This window comes from Perca fluviatilis, chromosome 9, assembly GCF_010015445.1.
Source record: "Perca fluviatilis chromosome 9, GENO_Pfluv_1.0, whole genome shotgun sequence".
Taxonomy (NCBI): Eukaryota; Metazoa; Chordata; class Actinopteri; order Perciformes; family Percidae; genus Perca; species Perca fluviatilis.
Window position 1 is genome coordinate 16,180,541 of NC_053120.1, and position 21,527 is coordinate 16,202,067.

Sequence of the window (21,527 nt, forward strand, 5' to 3'; positions counted from 1 at the left end):
TATGTCACTAATTCTATAACTGTAAAAAAAAAACACACACTTTTCTTTTGTTGAAGCCATTAGTGATGGTCAAATGAAGCTTCGCAAACCAGTGTCTTTATTTTCTGAGCTCACTAGATGGCGCTCTCTGTTCAACAAAGGGTTGCCATTCTTTTAACCTTTTTCTTTGAACAGAGAGCGCCATCTAGTGAGCTCAGAAAAATAAAGGCAGTGGTTCGCGAAGCTTCATTTGACCATCACTAAAAGCCTTTCAGATTCTATTTGTAGTAACAGAGACTCTGTACAGACTTAATTAGTGACTCTCACTCTTCACAGGTCACCTGTGGTGTAAAAAAGATGAATTTGCCTGCCGCAGCAGACGGTGCATATCTCCACGTTTCCTTTGCAATGGCGTGGACGACTGTGGGGACGGGAGTGACGAGGCCTTCTGCCAGAATTGCACCACCCCTGGCTTCTTCTCCTGCGAGCCGTCTGACACCTGTCTGCACAGAGACAAGCTGTGTGATGGGCGAACTGACTGCAAAAACCGGCGGGACGAGTCTTGGGAGTTGTGTGGTTCGTCTCGGCTAAGCCCGCAGACGTCTCCCAAGTGTACGGCGTCTGAGTTTCAGTGTGGAGACGGGCATTGCATCCGCCAGACATGGAGGTGTGACAACTCTCCAGACTGCTCTGATGGCAGCGACGAGGACAACTGTGGTGAGTGATACGGGCAAAACTAAAGAAAATCAGTATCAAGTACACTATATAAAAGTATGTAGACAACCCTGTCCACATACCTGGTTTGGGCTATTAGTCCCAATAAGGGAAATATGTATGCTACTGCATACAAAGACATTTTTACTAGTTTACAGTTTGGGGGAATGCCCTTTCTTTTTCCAATGTGACAATGCTGCTGTGCACCATGCCATTAATACATGGTTTTCACAGTTTGGTGTGGAGGAACTTTACTGCCTGCACAGAGTCCCGATCTCAACCCCATCCAACACCTTTGGAGTGAACTGGAACACCGACCACGAGTCAGGTCTTCATCCCCCAACATCAGCGTCAGTGCCAACTAAAGGCAGGGGTGTGCTCTAAACAAACTAGTGTGTACAACACGTTCATAATCGTTCAAATGAGGATAAGGTAGCACATTTTTGGACAGTCTCTTCTCAAAGTAATTTTATGCTGTTCACTAGGTTGTACACATGAAAGCGACAGAAATAGAATGTTGTGGAGAGGTAGGGCGTTTCAGTTTCTGTTCAACCATCCGACAAGTCATTCTGTTGAAGCATAATAACACCTTCAATGCTGTTGGGGCTAAATGAGAACAAATCTTGGAAAGGTCTTTCCATGGTGGTTTTGGAATGAGGTGTTAAACAACCACAGCGCCTGCATGTAATACTTGATGTTGTACTAACCAGCCAGCAGAGGGCTGTATAGTTCTGCTCCATGCTGTACAGTGGCTTTCAGCATCTTGGGACACAGATTGTCATTATTCTCTATCTGTTTAGGCATGTAACAGTGTCATATAGTAATTTGTGTCCTCAATTGCCACAATAAACGGGATGCGTACATTTTCATGAACTTTTCTGGGTGGAAAAAGGTTGTTCATAAATGCAGTTTAAGCTTGAACTTGAAGTAAACAGATTAGCCATATATGATTGTGAGACTAGTATGTTTGAACTTCATAGGATGGTCAGGAGATGGGAAGCTGGCCTGGGAAGACATGGATATCATCAAAGAACAAAATGTTTTTGCTGCATTATCAACATGTAGCTATGACAGTTGCTTTCTTTTTCTGATATTATGGTTCATGTCACCATTAAATACTTTTTTAACCCATCTGGACTAGGGGTGCAAGATATATCGACTCAATATCGCAATATATCGAAAGTGTCATAAGTATGCAATATTTTGTTTATTTTGTGGAGCGCTGTGTCCCGTCTGTTGGCTGTGTGGCTTGGTTATGTTTGATTTAGAGCCCGCTTGAAACGCTATAAATATCATCATTTCATTGGCCAGTTACCGTGCCACTTGCACATGTTAGTGCATGTCATTGCACAAGGGTTCACTACATGACAAACCCTATGGAGTGTACCACGTGTGTGCATATTTCGACAGAGTGACAGTTAGGGCTGGGCGATACAGAGAAAATGAAATATCACGATATTTTTGACCAAATGCCTCGATATCGATACCGCAACGATATTGTAGTGTTGACTATTGGTGCTGTCACAAAATATTTACACAATGAGATTTTTGATAAATAATCATCAGTAATGTGGATATAATGACTAAGTGGGTAAGGGCAAATAATAGAACAGTTACAACAGTCTGGTAAGTTCAGAAAATGACATCACTTTACTGTAATGTAGTCTTTAAAACCAGAAAAGACTAAATTGATGCCATATTACAATATCCAAAATCTAAGACGATATCTAGTCTCACATCACGATATTGATATAATATCGATATATTGCCCAGCTCTATTGACAGTGTAAGTGAAGAAATACTGTAGATAGACAACAAAACGAATCAGAGAAGAGAAAGAAAAGTTGTCCTTTTCTATTTATTTATTTTATACTGTACAACCAGTAAAACATGTCCTTATTTATGTTTATTTTATGTATGTTTTACCAGTCCAATATGTCAGTTGAAATAAACCTTAAACTTGTTTAATTTGTTATGAATCTATTTTGATGCGTTTTCCCATAATTTTGTAATTTTACATATGTTTAAAAATATCTATCGCAATATCACATTTTGTTAATATCGTGCAACCCTAATCTGGACACCATTTTTCATTTGGGACATCATGTTTGTAACTCAAACAATGTTCTGTATGTGAGCATGAACAAAAAAAGCTTCATATTAATCATGCTTTCAAATAACAGCATTCTTTGAATGAAACCACTGATGTTAGGTTTGTTTTTGCAGATCAGAACGAGTGTGAGGTCAATAATGGAGGCTGCTCTCATCTGTGTGTGGACCAGAAGATGGGATTCCACTGCGACTGCCCCGGCAACATGAGGCTGGTCCGGGACAGCCACTGTGAGGGTGAGTGGCAGTGATAGAGCAGCTTGATACCTGTTTTACATTACCAGTTATGAACATTTGTCCTAGGGCTTTGACTTTTGCCCAAAAATCATATTCGAAGTTCGTTTGTATATTAATATTAATATTCGAATATATTCGAATATTTATTAATACTATTTTTGCCTTCAGTTTAAAAAAAAATTAAAAGTCAGACCCTGGATTAAACACAAACAGTGTGCTTTTGACAGGAAGTTCGGAGCTTTCACCGTAGCCTACGTAAGTGGTCTGATGTTTATACTCGTGTGCTGGTGTATACGTCGAGCCAGTGTGTGTGTGTGTGTGTGTGTGTGTGTGTGTGTGTGTGTGTGTGGGCGGTGTTGCCAACTTAGCGACTTTTTTTTCACAAAAGCGACTAGCGACAAATCTGGCGACTTTCTGTAGAAAAGACAGCGACTTTCTGTAAAATAAGAGTCGCCAGTATTGTCCAGCGAGCATGCAATGTATTTCTCTCCTGTGGCCGCCGAAACAGTCACCTTTCTCTTCTGTTGTGTGACTGAGGAGCAGCCCGCCCTCCCTATGGCGAGTGGATTGTGTCATTCAAAGGATAACCAGGAGAAGGAGAAGGAGCAGGCTACCCTCCCCGTCGTCGCCAAACCGTGTGGAATTTTGAATTGATTTAATAGGGATTGCAGACGAGAGACCAGCGGCGACTAGGCGGCGAGTGCATGTACAAACATTTTCCGGCGGCGATGTGGCGACGGCGTATGTTTAGAATTCCCATCAAATTTACACCTACTAAAGACGTCTAAACTAAGTACGTCGCCTTACAAACATGTGAAACACACGCCTTCACTATGTACATCGTCAGGGTGACTTGTCCCCTAATATTGATAACTAGAGTACAGTATATTGTCATTGTTTAGATTCACATTTTGTTAGTGTTCTTTTGCTTACTTTCTGGTTCTTATGTGTTACTCATAATGTGTGGCTAATAATATCATCATGCTTCTAAAAAAAGTATTAAACTGCTGAATGAACACTCAAAATCTCTCCATGGCAACAAGAGACAGATGCCGTTTGAACAACAATCATAAATAAAATAGCAATTTGGCATATTTAACAAAAATCAACAACAATCATCAACTGTCTTACACCTTAGGACCGTAACGAAGGTATAGTCACAAGATATATGATCAAAATCATAAAAATAACAGCTTATATAGCAGGGGAGCTTGCAGCCTTAGTGATAGTTGCGTCCACTTGTTACCCAAAATGAACGTCAATTCACTCAAAAAATACAAACAAATGAACTATTAAGAGTATTCAACGTTAAAACAAATATGAAGGTTCTTGATTGACATTTACCCATTACATAATAAATAAGTCAGTGATTTGGCTGGTCTTAGCTAGGCCAAATGGCTAGATAAAGAACATAAAGAAGAGAGCCAGCCCACACAGCGAGACCGTGGTGCCTTTGACTCAAATCGATTTTTTTTTTAATTGGGGGTCTCTGCAAAGATACTAAATAAAGAACTTACAGTATATTTCGGATTTTATCAGAAACTGCTTTATTGGCCAAGTAAGTGTAAACACAAGGGAATTTGAGTCTGGCTAGGTGTTGCTTTCAACACAGAAACAGACATAACGTTATGGCTAAAAACAAAGAAACAAGGTAACGTTAAACATGAACGTTTCACTACTGTGCAGGCTACAGATATAAGTTGTATATAATAAAGTGTATACATGCATACATATACACATACGTACATAAAGTTACATGTAAATAGATCTATGAAGCTTATAAACAGTAAGGCAATTAGTGCCAATGATCCAGTAGATGGCGCCGATGTTCAATCAATGTTAGAGTTACGCATTCTTCCAACAGTGCGCAGGTCACATAAGCTGATGAGATACTACAATTTAATTCATCGTATTATTTTTATAGTGTCAGTAGGCTACTTTTAGAGCAACTTGTATAATGGCTAAAGGGCCTGGAACATGTATTGAATGAATTGAAATACATTTAAACCTATAGGCTATATAGTCTTACTGTATATTGAACTTGAATTCACTCAATACATTTTTGTGGGGGGGGACACGTCTGGCGACGACGCTAGGTGTGGCGGCGTACTTATCAACTACGATGTACACTGGCGACGGTGTAGTCAATCCACACGTTAGAGTCACACGACAGTCTCCTTTGGTAGGTTATCCGTGGCACTATCCACTCGCCATACCCTCCCCTCTGTGCTCTCTCCTCATGTGCAGCAGCACAGAGCAGGCAGGTAGGAAGGGGAGAAGGGACAGGGTGCGGTGCCGGTGTAGGTAGGAGAGACAGCGGAACGCGACGGGAGAAAGACGCCGCTGAGTTGGGGAATGCAACGCTACCGAGCCACGGCCGAGAGATGTGCGTCGCCGCGACGTATAGTTCGGAATCTGAACTGAAAACAACGTTTACAAGCAAACGCATAAAAAGAATGCCCATAACAGGTTCTAATATTAAGGGCTGGCTAATATTCGTTCGAATATCATTATTTTTTTTAATATTCGAATGATATTCAAATAACGAAGTTCGGAGTCAAAGCCCTAATTTGTCCTGACCTAGTCTATATCGATGACCTTCCACTTCTGGGATTGTTCGGGTCCCTCACCTGCTTTCTTTAGCCCTATTCGCACGGGATAAGTATTATCTAGGGACCTCGTGTGAATTATAAATTACCCACCCACGTCTGAGTTTCATCTGGCGCATTCGAACAGCTAAGCGAAGCCTGTGATTTTACTCGAATTTACTGACATTAAGCAACAGTAGAAACATGGGTGTGGGTAGCTCTGCTACGTGTGTTTGTGTGGTAAGATCTCGAGGACACACACGCGCACACACACACACACACAATCTCAACCGGGTAGTCAGTCATCGTCCGAACTGCGACCTCTCCTTTTTCTTTCTCTCACTTTTTTCTCCGGGTGGTGTCAAGCAGGGTCCGGTTAGATGGATAAAACTAAACATTTCACCAGGTTAAAATCTATTAGCTCAAGCTTTACGCTTGATTTATTTGTAACATTAACCTCTAATTATGAAGTGAGCCCCCTCGCTTGATTGTGCATTATTTTTGATAAGCTATTGCTTGGAGATGTCTTGTTGTTATCTCTAGATGTATGATACAAACATAAAAAATATATTTACCTCATGCTGCTATACATGTCATCCATCGCCATCTAATCATTCTTTTTGTCTTCGCACTTGTGGTGGTTTTCATCTTTCTCTTTCTGCAAATTGTATATGATATATAGCGACATGACCCAGCACCCAAAACACTGTCAAAACACTCCAACGCACCCTCCATTCTTCGCCAAAGATAGATAAAAAGGCGCAAAAGAAGGAAATAGGTACCTTGAAAAAACAAAAAAGCCCCGCCAAATCCTGGACAAAGCAGAGATGCCGATTCGCACGGGACTAATATTATCACAGGACCTCCGTTTTCAGCGAAATATGGTAGGTCATTTGCGGGGGAATTATTACTTTACAAATTACAGACATGACCGATTCGCACGGGATTAAGATCACAGACAACTTCCGCAATTATTACAAATGACCGGAGGTCACCAGGTAATACTTATCCCGTGCGAATAGGGCTTTTGTGTTGCAATTCAAAATTCCGGTCGATTTATGAGGACTATGGTTAACTGCTCCTCAGATCTCTGCAGGGTAAATCCAGACAGCTAGCTAGACTATCTGTCCAATCTGAGTTTTCTGTACGTCAAAAGCCCTATTCGCACGGGATAAGTATTACCTGGTGACCTCCAGTCATTTGTAATAATCGCGGAGGTTGTCTGTGATCTTAATCCCGTGCGAATCGGTCATGTCTGTAATTTGTAAAGTAATAATTCCCCTGCAAATGACCTACCATATTTCGCCGAAAACGGAGGTCCTGTGATAATATTAGTCCCGTGCGAATCGGCATCTCTGTGATTTGGGGTCTAACTGGCTGCGTTGTCAATTATAAATGAAAAGTTTTGACATCATATCCGGGGGATAATGTCTGTAAATTTGAGTAAAATACAGACTTCAGTTATCCCGTGTGAATGCGCCAGACGAAATACAGACGTGTGGGGGTAATTTATAAACTACAAGAGGTCCCCAGGTAATACTTATCCCGTGCGAATAGGGCTTAAAACAACTTTTGAACGTACACATGTTCCACCAAAACAAGTTCCTTCCCGATGCTATTTTGCAGAGGCATCGTCATTGTGTCCGGGGAATTAGCGCTGCCAAAGGCGATTGTGATTGGTTTAAAGAAATGCCAATAAACCAGAGCACGTTTTTCTCCGATCCCGGAATATGGAGGAAATATTTATTCATAATTCAAATTGAAAGTCAAATATTAAATGAAAATTAAAAGCCAATGAGAAATTGAAATTCAAATGAAAAAAATAATAATATTTTTAATTTCATCTCGCTTTGTTTTCTCTTTGGACTTTCAATTTCACTTTGGACTTTCAATTTGAATTATGAATAAATATTTCCTCCATACCGGAATGCTGTGTGGACTAGCCAGACCCTCTTCCGCAGCGCTGTAGAGGAAGGTCTACCAATGCGAGACTAGTCCATCGCACAAAATGACCTTAATATGTCTGACCACTTTTGCTACAAAGTAATTTTTAACAATATATATGCTCTGTCCTTAAAATGCCTTTTCAAGTGTCCCTTCTTACATCTAGAGGTCAACACGTGCCTGGAGAGCGATGTGTGCGATCAGCTGTGTGTTCACATGAACGACAGCCTCGCCTGCGACTGCTACGAGGACTACCAGATGAATCCAACAACCAGAGAGTGCAAGGCCACAGGTGAAACACAAGTTTGTTTATCTTACCACAGAAATCCAAAACACACCCGTATAAATTAACGAAAAAACTACAACACAAAAACAGAAAGTACAAAAATGTTTCCTGTACATACAATATACAGAAGACAGTCATACCCAATACTACATCAGCAATCTGTAATAACTCGCAATTTCTAGTGGAAAATGGATACTACAGTTGCGCTCTTCAGTTAAAGCATACAACCGTTAGTTTGTTAGGTAGTACCATAGTAGGCTACCTCTTTTTTGTATACAGTATGGTTACCTAGCAACCGAGGCTTGAAGACACCAAGTGGTCAACAGTGGTGTAACATTCTGTAAGAACTGCTAGGTGAGTGGTTAGAACACTGAGCTTTGGTCTGGGAGTCTGGAGTTTGATTCCCTGCTGAGGTCATCTTGTTTTTTTTTCATTTTGGTTTAGATAATTTGCATGCTATTGCGCAATTCAGGGCCCGCGAATGCGAAATAGCATACACTGCTAATTGTACCAGGGATGCAAATAGCCTCACCCTTATGTTATTGTTCAATTTAGCAGCAAAAGCAGTAGCCTATGTAAGTCAATCCTACATTTTTCAACTTGGGAGCAAAACATACTCCTTGGGGGGGGGGGAGTTACCATGAGGCCCTGTTCACGCTAATTAAACAACTGGACTTTGGGGTCAAGTCTTGTCGTATCCGGCCCATGTCCCAGATGTGAAAGCCCCCTTACTGGGCTACTGAATATAATAATATTCCATTATATTTTGTATTTTGAATTGTTCCCTGCCACCAGAATTTTGTGAAGTATTTTACCCTCAAAATTTAGAAGATTTGAGAAACAGAGTGTCAACAGAGAGAAACACGGACAATCGAACAGACAGACAGTGACAACAAAGATCAAAATACTGTAGAGAATGACAGTAACAGCATACAAACAGCATAAATAGGCGGTATGTGTAAATTTGTTATAAACGTGTGCTCTTTAAAAAGTATTAAGTATTGTTTGCCAGTTACTTACATTCAATGTTTAAAAATCTGTTACATAAGGTACTGCTTATATTATTTCGCTATCCGTAGCCTAAAGAAATGTAAATGTAATTAGTGAATGCACGTGTCCGTGGGTGAGGCTGCATGGGCGGGCGTGGTAAACTGGCTGTCATGGTGTGATCACGAAATATGCTTCCCATTTAAATACATGACATTAAAATTCGTGCTCACCACACGAAAAAAACGACATAATCGTGTCCTGTTCACGAATCAATATATTCAATAACGTAACCATTTCACGAGCTGCCATGAGACTGGGCTGTAATGTGGGCTGGTGTGGCTACAGTGCCAGGGCTGAGTTTTTGTCCCAGTCTATGTTATCCCTCCAGGGTCTTCTGGGGTCTCCCTGTCAGCAGTAAAGGGGGATCTCTCAAACTGGAATAGTGCACCTTGTCTGAGATCACTTATGTCATCTTATCTGCACCACAACATTAGACAAAAAATGTCTTGTAGTTTGATCATCACAGCTGTTTTGAGATTTTGAATAGACTTGCAGTCTGCACTGGCTTTAAACTGACATCTACATAAGTTTTCACACCAACATGATATTTCCAGTCTCCAATTTCTTCCAAGCTACACTAATCATAATTTTTATATCCTCAACCAATCAAATGACTACATATAATGTACACCCTATCACCTGACTCTGCACTTCCACAGCACCTAATTCACTTATACTACTCTGCGCAGAATGTTCATCTTGTTTAATAACAATATAGTTTTTACATTATTGAAACCTTCATTCAATTAATTTCATTACACGTGTCACTAATTTCCCTCATAACAAGATGAATAGAGCACATGGTGTGAAGGGTTGGTTTCCCACTGCTGCGAGCCCGACTAAAAAATGCATGCAGTCATGATTTTTGCGTAAGAACTCACTAGAATACATAGTTTTATATTTTTATTTTATCAGTGGCATGTCTGTTCAAGTTTGAAACCTAATGTTTGCTAAGTACACTCATTCAGGACATGTTCCACCTGAATAAACGTTGACTGGTGTACTGTGTAAGTGAATGTGACCGTACAAACACATTAGCGGATGTAAATCCGTCCACTGGAGACGTATTTATTGAACATGACTCTATAGTCCACAGGAGTGGACGATTTCTATTGTGATCTGCTATTGAGTGACGCCCTTTCCATTGTAATAGAGAAATTACAGTCATGTTGGTATTGGGTAATATTTCCTTTCCTTTAATATTTACAAAAGGATGTTAGGTCTTATGAAATGTATTGTCTTATGCCTAAGGTTGCAAAGTGTCTGCTCGGAGGCGTGCTGACCGCCATCTACAATAGGTACATTGACTATGAACTAAACTAAACTATAAATATTAAACTGGGGAATTTTGGAGAAAAAACACATTTAAATAATTTTTTTTTTGGAGGGTTGGTGGTGGGTCATAGGGAATGTTTTTTTTTTGTTGTTCAATGAAAGTTCAATACAATGTTCTCATTTAATTAAAGTTCAACTCAGCTGAAATTTTTTTTTTTTCATTTCTATGACAAGGGTTTAAATTAGGTCTGCTTATGATATGTATGTTTAAGTTATTATAAATTTGTTTCTATTGGCATATGACATGGTAAATACAGCCTGAGCAAATATTTTCATTTTATTCCTGTTAATTCCTATGGAACCCTAAGTTTGATACACGTGAGAACTAGCATTCAAAAAATGTCACAAACAAGACCATGAATTTCAGAAGAGCTCACAACATCTTTAGTTATGATTAAAATGCACAAGAACAACCATTTTTTTATGTGTCCTTTCAGGGAATGAGGCTCAGCTGGTTTTCACCTCTTCTAAAGGAATGTGTTGGAGAAGCATCACTGGCACCGAGTACAGGGAACCGGCTGCACATTTACCAGGACCAGGACCAGTGGCGGCCTTGGCCTCTAACCGAACACTGTACTGGGCCCAGCAAGGAAAAGGCTCCGTATACAGGTAACAGAGTAGAGCTGTGTAACTCCTGTTAAAGGCACAATCTGTGATCTGAATGGAAAACCCCATCCATCCCTTTTCCACCACTTATTTGTGCCGCTGTGGCAGCAGGATAAGCAAGATAATCCAGACATCCTTTTCTCCCTATCTTTGTCCAGCTCCTCCTGGGGCACCCACAAACTTTCCCCAGGCAGATGGCTTCTGGGGTCTTTTCATAGCTGGACATGACTAGAATACCACAGAGGACATTTATTTACTTTTATTTTCATTTTCCTCATTTTTATTAATTTTATTAGTTAATTTAACAGGGACAGTGCTCATTGATCAACAGGAAAAAAATATGAAGAAGCCAGAGTCTGTTGTTCCTGGCCATATGTTAAAAAGGCACTATAAAAAGAGAATAAGACAGAATAACTTGTAAAATTCATATACTTAACATAATAAATATACAAATAAAAATACAGTACACAAATGAAATAAGAATTGAAAGAATACTTTCTGACTGATCAAGACAGACAAGATGGCAACCACCTCAGCTGCCTCGTAAATTTAAATTTAATTTGATAACCGACCAAAGAATAGGGTCAATAGGTAGATTTAAATTGATTGTTAATCAATCATTTTCCTCCCTCTATTATTCCTATTATTCTCTCCTTTTCTATGCTAGTGAGATATACTGTAAAAGCCTTCACATACGCTTTTACAGACAAAGAAACAGAAACTTCTTGACAAAGAAACAGAAACTCCTGGTGGTTTGTGCTTTATTGTTCTCTTTATGTGTGGCTGCTAATTGTTCAGTGATAAGAATTTAAACGTACAATATGTAACTTTCTGCCACTAGGGGTCTCTCAACCAAAACAATGGACGGTAAAACTGGACTTTTGATGACGTTGGGAAGTTGCGTGGAATTATGGGAGTTTTAAGTGTTAAACACCTTCGCTGACAGTTAGAATGCATCAGTTCACGGACGAGTTTACCCGTTCAAGTTTATTCACGTTACGTTTATTCATTCTAATAAAATAGCTGCAGTTTCCCCAACATAATTACGTTTTTCTTGATTAGATTTTTATTTGTAGCTGACCAGTTAGCTCGTGAGCCAGCAAGCTAACAGTAGCCAGCAGCTAAAACACAAAATATTTCACATTTCAGTGTCACCTTTTGGATCGTTTCAACACCGGGGCGGACGGGGTTTGTTGTAACGCTAGCTAGCTACTAAACGAGGCTGAGAGACAGGTGTGGGTGGGGTTTGTCGGGGGAATCTCCGCGACAGCGAGCCAGGACGTTCGATGCCGGTTGTGCAGCAGCAGAACATCTCCCAGATGCCCGGAATTAGCTATCTCTCCTTCACTTTTCAGTAATCTTAACTTTTCGTTTTGGTGCTTAACTCACCTTTTGTCAGGTTAATTTAGCTAACCGTAAAGACAGCTTAACGCGAAGAGGGGAGAAATTTGGCAGGGAGGAGATTTTCAGCACATACACCGGTAGCGCTGCGGAGATGTAGCTAACTCTATGGATGGCCGCTGTTGTGACTCAGTGCTGGGTCTGATACGGTCTGTTTCCCGACGTTTAATTAAACTGCCGTTAGCGTCGTAAGCACCAGGCACTGGAGATAAGTTCTGGCCGGGGGGTTGCTGTAATAAAAGTAGCTGGCTGATAGCTGACTGGGGGCTAACGATAGCTAGCTAGCTATATGTCCCGGGGCTGTTGTCAGCTGTCATCCCCGACTGAGTCTCTGCGCCGGGGGAGTGAGGCAGACAGACCGGGGTGTTCTAGCTGGCTAAATTAGCATTAGATTAATCATCTATCTATACAGTTAACGTTAGCAGTGAAGTTATTTGTGGGTTAGCCCAGTCCTGTTAACTGTGGTCGAAACAGTCATACTAAAGCGTGTTGAATGATGTTGTAACCTCATAATGTTACCCACAAAGCATTAGCATCAATGTTAGCTACTTGTCGATATTGAACTTTCAAAATAAATAAGGTATCTGTTGTATTACTGTGATTAAAAAGTGGGATGTAATTAATCACAAAATGATGCTTTATGGCCAAAAAAAAAGCAGTATTACGGTTACAAGTATTTTTTTTCTGTGACATTGCATGATTTACAATTACTCCTGAACGTATCATCTTGGTGCCAGTGTTCTGACGGAAGTTAGAGTAACTGGAGGGTGAAAGGTTATAGTGACGCACCGCGACGGGCCTAAAAGGAAACGCGGCGCGGTCTGAAAATAAAATAACAGATTTCTCTGGGTTTGACATTTGGTGGAAACATTTGGGATAGTGTAAGAACACAACTCATAAAAATATATAACATAGGTATGGTCATTTTTAGACATTTTAAAGCAGAAATGTTACATATTGTACCTTTAAACGTACAATATGTAACTTTCTGCCACTAGGGGTCTCTCAACCAAAACAATGGACGGTAAAACTGGACTTTTGATGACGTTGGGAAGTTGCGTGGAATTATGGGAGTTTTAAGTGTTAAACACCTTCGCTGACAGTTAGAATGCATCAGTTCACGGACGAGTTTACCCATTCAAGTTTATTCACGTTACGTTTATTCATTCTAATAAAATAGCTGCAGTTTCCCCAACATAATTACGTTTTTCTTGATTAGATTTTTATTTGTAGCTGACCAGTTAGCTCGTGAGCCAGCAAGCTAACAGTAGCCAGCAGCTAAAACACAAAATATTTCACATATCAGTGTCACCTTTTGGATCGTTTCAACACCGGGGCGGACGGGGTTTGTTGTAACGCTAGCTAGCTACTAAACGAGGCTGAGAGACAGGTGTGGGTGGGGATTGTCGGGGGAATCTCCGCGACAGCGAGCCAGGACGTTCGATGCCGGTTGTGCAGCAGCAGAACATCTCCCAGATGCCCGGAATTAGCTATCTCTCCTTCACTTTTCAGTAATCTTAACTTTTCGTTTTGGTGCTTAACTCACCTTTTGTCAGGTTAATTTAGCTAACCGTAAAGACAGCTTAACGAGAAGAGGGGAGAAATTTGGCAGGGAGGAGATTTTCAGCACATACACCGGTAGCGCTGCGGAGATGTAGCTAACTCTATGGATGGCCGCTGTTGTGACTCGGTGCCTGGTCTGATATGGTCCGTTTCCCGACGTTTAATTAAACTGCCGTTAGCGTCGTAAGCACCAGGCACTGGAGATAAGTTCTGGGCCGGGGGTTGCTGTAATAAAAGTAGCTGGCTGATAGCTGACTGGGGGCTAACGATAGCTAGCTAGCTATATGTCCGGGCAGTTGTCAGCTGTCATCCTCGACTGAGTCTCTGGGCCGGGGAGTGAGGCAGACAGACCGGGGTGTTCTAGCTGGCTAAATTAGCATTAGATTAATCGTCTATCTATACAGTTAACGTTGCTAGTGAAGTTATTCGTGGGTTAGCCCAGTCCTGTTAACTGTGGTCGAAACAGTCATACTAAAGCGTGTTGAATGATGTTGTAACCTCATAATGTTACCCACAAAGCATTAGCATCAATGTTAGCTACTTGTCGATATTGAACTTTCAAAATAAATAAGGTATCTGTTGTATTACTGTGATAAAAAGTGGGATGTAATTAATCACAAAATGATGCTTTATGGCCAAAAAAAAAGCAGTATTACGGTTACAAGTATTTTTTTTCTGTGACATTGCATGATTTACAATTACTCCTGAACGTATCATCTTGGTGCCAGTGTTCTGACGGAAGTTAGAGTAACTGGAGGGTGAAAGGTTATATGACGCCACTGACCGGCTTAAGAGGAAACGCGTGCGTGTCTGAAAATAAAATAACAGATTTCTCTGGGTTTGACATTTGGTGGAAACATTTGGGATAGTGTAAGAACACAACTCATAAAAATATATAACATAGGTATGGTCATTTTTAGACATTTTAAAGCAGAAATGTTACATATTGTACCTTTAAAGGGTGGTTGGTAATCCTACTAACAGTTTCTCTGCTTGGTGTTACACATGTGAAACATAATTTTTACCATGTGAATCTGCAGACTTGGATTGCAGAATGGAAGTTTAACTTGAAGTCTTTTAACATTTTAACCAACAGAGTCCTCTAGTAAAAGAACAAGCTCTGTCATTGTATGTTACAGATACAGATAATGATTATAATGATTGTCTTTTAGATAATAAAAAAAGGTTGATCCTTGCTTGCCAATGATTTATCTACCCCCTAACTAGAGATGGTAAACACTTGAGCCATGCTAGAGCCTCTATGAGTCTATACTTGGGCACAGTTGTGCTTTGAGCATCTGTTCACAATGACTGTGCTAACATCCTGGTGTTAAGCAGGTATAATGCTCACCATGTTCAGTCTAGCATGTTTTTTTTAACCTGATGATGGGGATAGATTAAAAGTCAGGAGATCGGGTGCCTGGATAGCTCAGTTGGTAGAGTGGTTGCCCATATACAGAGGTTTACTCCTCGACGCAGCGGGCCCGGGTTCGACTCTGACCTGCGGCCCTTTGCTGCATGTCATTCCCCCTCTCTCTCCCCTTTCATGTCGTCTCCTGTCCTATACATAAATAAATAAAGGCCAACAAATATTATTTAAAATTCAGGAGATCAATAGTTATTGAGGCATTTCACTCCATAGTGGAAAGGAAAAGTCATCCCTTGAGCCACTAGCAAGGCTAGAAAAATAATAGTTTTTCAGTCATAATAGGAAGAGATTAATGAGCCCATTGAAAGATGCAGCCATGCATTGTCATAGTCAGAGTTTGTATGGATTGGGTAGAACAGAGCTTTGAATAAACACTGTCGTATTGTTTAGATGTGTTTCTTTTACCCCTGGATGTTTGTCAGGATCTCCATGGATGGAAAGCTGCATGATTCAGTGTTGGTGCTGAAAGTTCAAGGTTCAGTGTCAGGCCTGGCTGTGGACTGGGTCCACCATCTCCTCTACTGGACCAGTATGGAGAGCGGTTCTGTTAACGTCGGCCTGCTAGACGGTTCGGCTCAGCGTCGGCTTATCACCGGACTGGATAAACCTTCTGCAGTGGCTCTGGATCCTCTACGAGGGTAGGATAAGATTAATTCACAGTTAACAGCATCATAAAGGAGGTCCAGTGTACTCGCGTCAGCAGGACTATTCAAAGCTTTAGCTAAGATTACTTTTTGTTGCATCATAATCATCAAATAGCTTGTGTATATATTATATATATATATATATATATATATATATATATATATATATATATATATATAAATTGTTTAAAAGATTTTCCTCAGGTTCTTATTATTTAACACACCACTTACAGTAAGAGGTGGTAAGACTCTTTCAAGCACGTATTTACCCAGGGAGGGACATTATGGTACATTGTGAAACATAACACAGATGCACAGTATAAAAGGCGCAACAGTAGCTCTACTTTTTACAAAGCCAGGTTGCAGAACCGTTTTATCCCCAAGGCCATCACAGAACTGAACAATCATGCCCCCACCCTCCCAGCCAGCACAGTTGCACTTTCTAGATAGGGATTGTATGCAATGGGCAATATTGGATGCCTTGATAATGTTTTTTATATTTTTCTTATTTTATTTATTGTGTGAGTGTGTATATGAAAGTGAGTATTGTTTTAGAGGCTGCACAAGTAAATTTTGTCTAGCCTATTCTATTCTAAAGATAGTTGCAGTTTTTGTTCTCAACTCAAATACATTTAGGTCCAGCCACATGGGTTTAGGTTAGTTTGGGGTTTGGCTTATTCATTTTATTTGTCTGTTTGTGTTAAAGCACAATGTGTCTGGTAATTTGGAGAAAAACCTATCCTTTAATAATGATAATAGTAATACAACTTTTATATCACATTTCATAGAAAAAGTTGCAATACAATGTGTTTCATATAAAAAAGTCAGATGCAAGAAATAACTTACAGAAGAACATGATGTATTGTTGTTTTAGCTGTCTGTATTTGTCTCGTCTATGGAGATGTCCTGTACAAATGTTTATGCCCTTATGTACTGTACTGTAATGTTATATGTTTCTGCAAAACAGGAACCTGCTGGAAACCAGTTTTTAAACTGAGTTAGGCCCGTTTATACTGTAACTTAATGTTACTTTTAACTTTCCTGTAAAATAAATGAAAGAAAGAAAGCATCTTATCCCAAAAGCTCTGATGCTTCTGTTTTCTCAGGCTGCTCTTCTGGGCTCAGTCTGGCCGCCCCTCAAAGATTGAGAGAGCTAGCTTGGACGGTCGGGACAGGACGGCTCTGGTCACTTCCTTAATACTCTACCCTGTTGCGCTCTCTCTGGGTATGTTGTGATATTTCATAGAGATAATGGTAGAGTGAGTTTTGGATTTCTGTTGAACTTGCAGAAGATGTTAAAATATTGTATTCATTGTTTAGAGAAGTTAAATGAAAACCCCTCAGCTTCCCCTTTTTAAAAACAGGAACTGTGTGTGTGTGTGTGTGTGTGTGTGTGTGTGTGTGTGTGTGTGTGTGTGTGTGTGTGTGTGTGTGTGTGTGTATGCACTTTGAGCAAAAGTCAGAGGCCATCACAGCTCAGTGTTGCTCAATGTTGCAGCTTATGGTGCAAGTCACATTTCATGTAATTTATTTTGTTCTCCCTAGATATGCCTCGTCAGCTGCTGTACTGGGTTGACCAGGGAATGAGAAGCATCTCCAGAGTAAATCTAGACGGCCGTGACCGTAAGACGGTGGTAGAGTCGAACGGATATTTGGATCGGCCTTTTGGACTGGCTGTGTTTGAGGTAAAAAAAATGAAAATACTTCACAGCCCTATGATGGACTGGTGTGTTCATGTCACCTAATGCTTTCTGGGACAGGCTTTAAAAAAAAATATATATATATATATATATATATATATATATATATATATATATTACATATATACATATACATACAGACAAAAAATTTACATAGGCAAACGCATAACATAAAATAGACTTCATCAAACCATTAAACCCCACCCAGGAAAAGGTAAATAAAACTTGGTTTCCTGTCTAACTGATATTTCAGGATTAGATGTTGTGCAATGATTGACAGCACAAGTTCCCTGTTAATTTCTTGCTGAGTCTGACTGCTGCTAAGTGTCTAAAAGTTACTACTTTTCTGTTGCTATTGGCCTGTTAAATCGGGAATACCACCTGTGCACATCTCTACCCAAAAGATATAAAAGATGTTTTCAACTTGTTATTGTTCTCTGTGTAGAGGGAGAGAGAGGTGTTAATTTTTTTTACTAACTTAACAGTGGATTTCTTGAGCACCTGTGGCACGTATGGAGCAATGATTTTAATGGTCCGTGTTTTGTTTCTATCTTGTGTTCTACGTTCCTGCAAACACGTGTATTGCAAGAGGCCTGTGCGTATAATCGACCAGTTGTGATGGTAAATTAAACTTGCATTTACCTCAAAGATTGGCCGTGTCTATCAAATAAAATGGGTTTCACACTATTCCACTGATTGAGTTTTTAATGGTAAAACTAGAATAAAATCACAATAATCAAAGAAATGGGCTTTCAAGGAAGGACAGATTCAACGTGTTTTTTTGGCCTCAAGGAAAGACACTGCATTTAGTTGAGAATAGAATAGAATAGAATACACTTTATTGTCCCTGGGTCAAAATTTGTCTTGGACATAGTGCCACATCCGTTGCTTCACAACACAAACAATATGTAACATAAAAACATTCTCAAATTAAAAAAATAAAATACAATACAGTAGGATAAAATCAACATAAAGTGAGATCAGCAGAGCGTCCTAAGACACAAGGACACAAAAGGAGGACACACATGACAGCACAACATCCTGAGAATTAACGGTAGGCTAATAATTAAAGTGCAAAAAGGGCTGGTGTATTTACTGCACCCTACTCTGCTGGGCTAAGATTTACTACTGGAGTTCAGCAGCTTGACGGAATTTGGAGTAAACGATAACTTTAGTCTGTTTGTTTTACCTCTTGGCACACGGAATCTTCTTCCTGATGGCAGAAGTTCATATTCAGGGAAGAGAGGGTGTAGTGAGTCTGCAGTGATTCTTTCGGCTTGTTTTCTGATTGCTTGATCATACAGGCTCTGTATGGGCTTGTATTCTTTCCTCCCTATTATCCTCACCTTATGGGTGCTAGCCAGCCTGCTTTTTAGCTGCACTGTTAAGTTGCCAAACCATGCTATGATTCCATATCTAATAATGCTAAGTTATCGCCCGGTAGAACATGAGCATGATCTGGCTACTTACTCCATACAGTCTCAGTCGCCTTAAAAAGTATAATTTCTGCTGCAGTCTATTACACAGATGGTCAATGTGTGTTTTCCAGCAGAGAAGACACCTAAGTATTTGTAAGACACGACTACTTAGGTGTCCACATAGACAATCTTCTCTGAGAAACACTAAATATATATACAACTGTTTACCACAGGGCACCTTTAACTCAACCTTAACCTCAACTGATCATGAATAAGTAATTGCTCTGATTTTTGCCGTGAAATAACAGTTCTGCTAATTCTGTCCATTCTGCTTCAGGGTTTTGTATATTGGAGTGAAGAAGTGACACGCTCCATCTGCAGAGCCAACAAACACAACGGTGGTGACCACCAAGTGCTGCTGTCAAACGTCATCTCACCGGGTGGTGTGGTCATCCTCCAACCTGCTCTCCAACCAAACGGTATGAGCAGTCAAAAAAATTAAACGCATACTGTACGTCTCAGACGTTATGGTCAGGGGTTCATTCAAGTATAGATTGAGAAAGATGGACACTCCGTTGTGCTGCTGGCCTTTGAGCCGCGGTAAAGTCACCTTGCAGTCATTGGTTTCTCTCAGCTGAATGTACCTTCACCTCGTTCTTAGGTCCATCTGTATGTGGACATACTGGGACACTGTGCCATCACGAGTGTACTGTCGACCTGCTGTCTGAGAGTCCAGAGTTCAGCTGCACTCCTCCAGAAAAAGGACAAAACACATCTGAAGAAATTCCTGCCATTTCTCGCACCGTTCCTGCATCAACTTTATCTGACCCGACGTCTGCTGGAATCCTCTCTGTTATCAGTAAGAAACCTTTTGTTAACGGAACACCCTATTGCTAAATATAATAAATACTACTAAATAATACTTGTCAAACAGTGAGAGTCAACACAAATATAATAAAACAAATGTAGGGTCACGGTAGAGTTTGTAATGGGATTATCTTTGTGACTTTAATTCCATAGTTTGTTACTGGCACAGATTTCCTGTAACAATAATGACTCCTAATCAAATATTGATTGTAAAAGATAAACATTGATTTCATTTTGTCCCTCGGATTCTCTTTGTTACAGTGTCCCAGCTGCATGAGTTTGATGTAACTTAAATGTTTCATCCGTGAGATAGAGAAAATAAATGTGACGTCACCGTACATCATCAACATGGTCACTCCCGCTGAGTCATAAACACAACGGTCATGTTATTGCTGTTCAGCAATTGATTCCACATGCAGATTTATTAAGAATTCAGGCATATGTTTATACAGACTACTAAAGGCTGTAAGAAACAAAAGCAGTGTTTGTGTTGCAATGGCTGTGAAAGTTGCCACATTTGCTTATTTACATTACAAGCATGACCACAGACAAACCGAAAGATCTTGTGATTTTGAACTTTTGGGACCAATGGGACCAATCTGTTTCTTAAGGCTTTTTTTGTGTATCATTACCTCCTTGGTTTCAAGCTACATGTATATTTACTTACCTAGTTTATCACTCTACAAATATTGGCAAGGCAGCTTTATTTGTAAAGCACATTTCAGAAACAAAGCATGTCAAAGTGCTTTACATAAAACATTAAAGAGCAGTTAAACAGTTAAGAATATAAAAACAGCTGTTTGTCCAATCAGAGGAGGTGAGGGGGTTGCTGTGCAGAAAGTTGACTTCTGAAGATACCCTCATGTCTGCAGAGGCTCCAGAGAGTGATTCGATTCTTGCATGTTTCTCCCAGTGTTTCTTAGTGTGCTGCTGGTGGGAATGGCTCTGTGGTGGTGGCGAGAGGAGTTCAGACCATCCAGGTCTCTCACTGAGCAGAGCATCTCCCTTAAAGAGTCCCAGGACCCGCTCATCATCCAGGGGCCGCACATGGCTCCAAACACATGCCTTGTGAAGGCAAGAGAAGTTTGTGCACACACACAAAAAAAGCAGATACCAGGCGCCTTCATTCACCTTCAGAGAGGAGATGCCATTCATTCAGCTGCACATGTGTATACTTGAGATATATATATATATATATATATATATATATATATACACATACATACATACATACATACATACATACATACATACATACATACATACATACATGGGCCAGGGGAGTAACGTGGAGGGGGGCCCCCTTCCCTACATCCTATCCTTTCCTACTTCCCTTGCTCGGATCAACCCAACTCGGCCTTCATTTTGATCTCAACTACACACCTGTAAAGTTTGGTGACTGCATTATGCACAATGGCGACGCTATTGCAGTGACAAAATCTGTGTGCAGACAGACAGACATAAATATGAACACATGACAAAGTACTCCAAACCACTTCTTTGGTAACTCCTGCTACAGTAGGTGTCTCCAGGACCACATTTTGTCATAATGACACACTCCTAAGGTGAAAACAATACCAGCATCGCCGTCCTGTCTGGTATAATATTACATTTTTTTTAGGGGCCATAAAACGAAAAAAAAAGAATCATTCTGAGG

At 40.3% G+C, this 21,527-nt stretch overlaps 1 protein-coding gene across 2 annotated transcripts in view; it reads left to right on the forward strand.

Annotated features, from left to right (window-relative positions):
- LOC120565120 (very low-density lipoprotein receptor-like) overlaps positions 1-21,527 on the forward strand; it is a 29,838-nt gene that overhangs the window by 5,633 nt on the left and 2,678 nt on the right. The window contains exons 3-12 of one of the 2 annotated variants that reach the window (XM_039810533.1): positions 316-696; positions 2,920-3,039; positions 7,738-7,863; positions 10,680-10,851; positions 15,664-15,879; positions 16,992-17,110; positions 17,431-17,570; positions 19,341-19,482; positions 19,665-19,862; positions 20,784-21,035. In XM_039810533.1, the coding sequence (XP_039666467.1) occupies positions 316-696; positions 2,920-3,039; positions 7,738-7,863; positions 10,680-10,851; positions 15,664-15,879; positions 16,992-17,110; positions 17,431-17,570; positions 19,341-19,482; positions 19,665-19,862; positions 20,784-21,035 (1,866 nt within the window). The remainder of the gene's footprint in view (positions 1-315; positions 697-2,919; positions 3,040-7,737; positions 7,864-10,679; positions 10,852-15,663; positions 15,880-16,991; positions 17,111-17,430; positions 17,571-19,340; positions 19,483-19,664; positions 19,863-20,783; positions 21,036-21,527) is intronic. The other variant, XM_039810534.1, reaches the window with a different exon arrangement.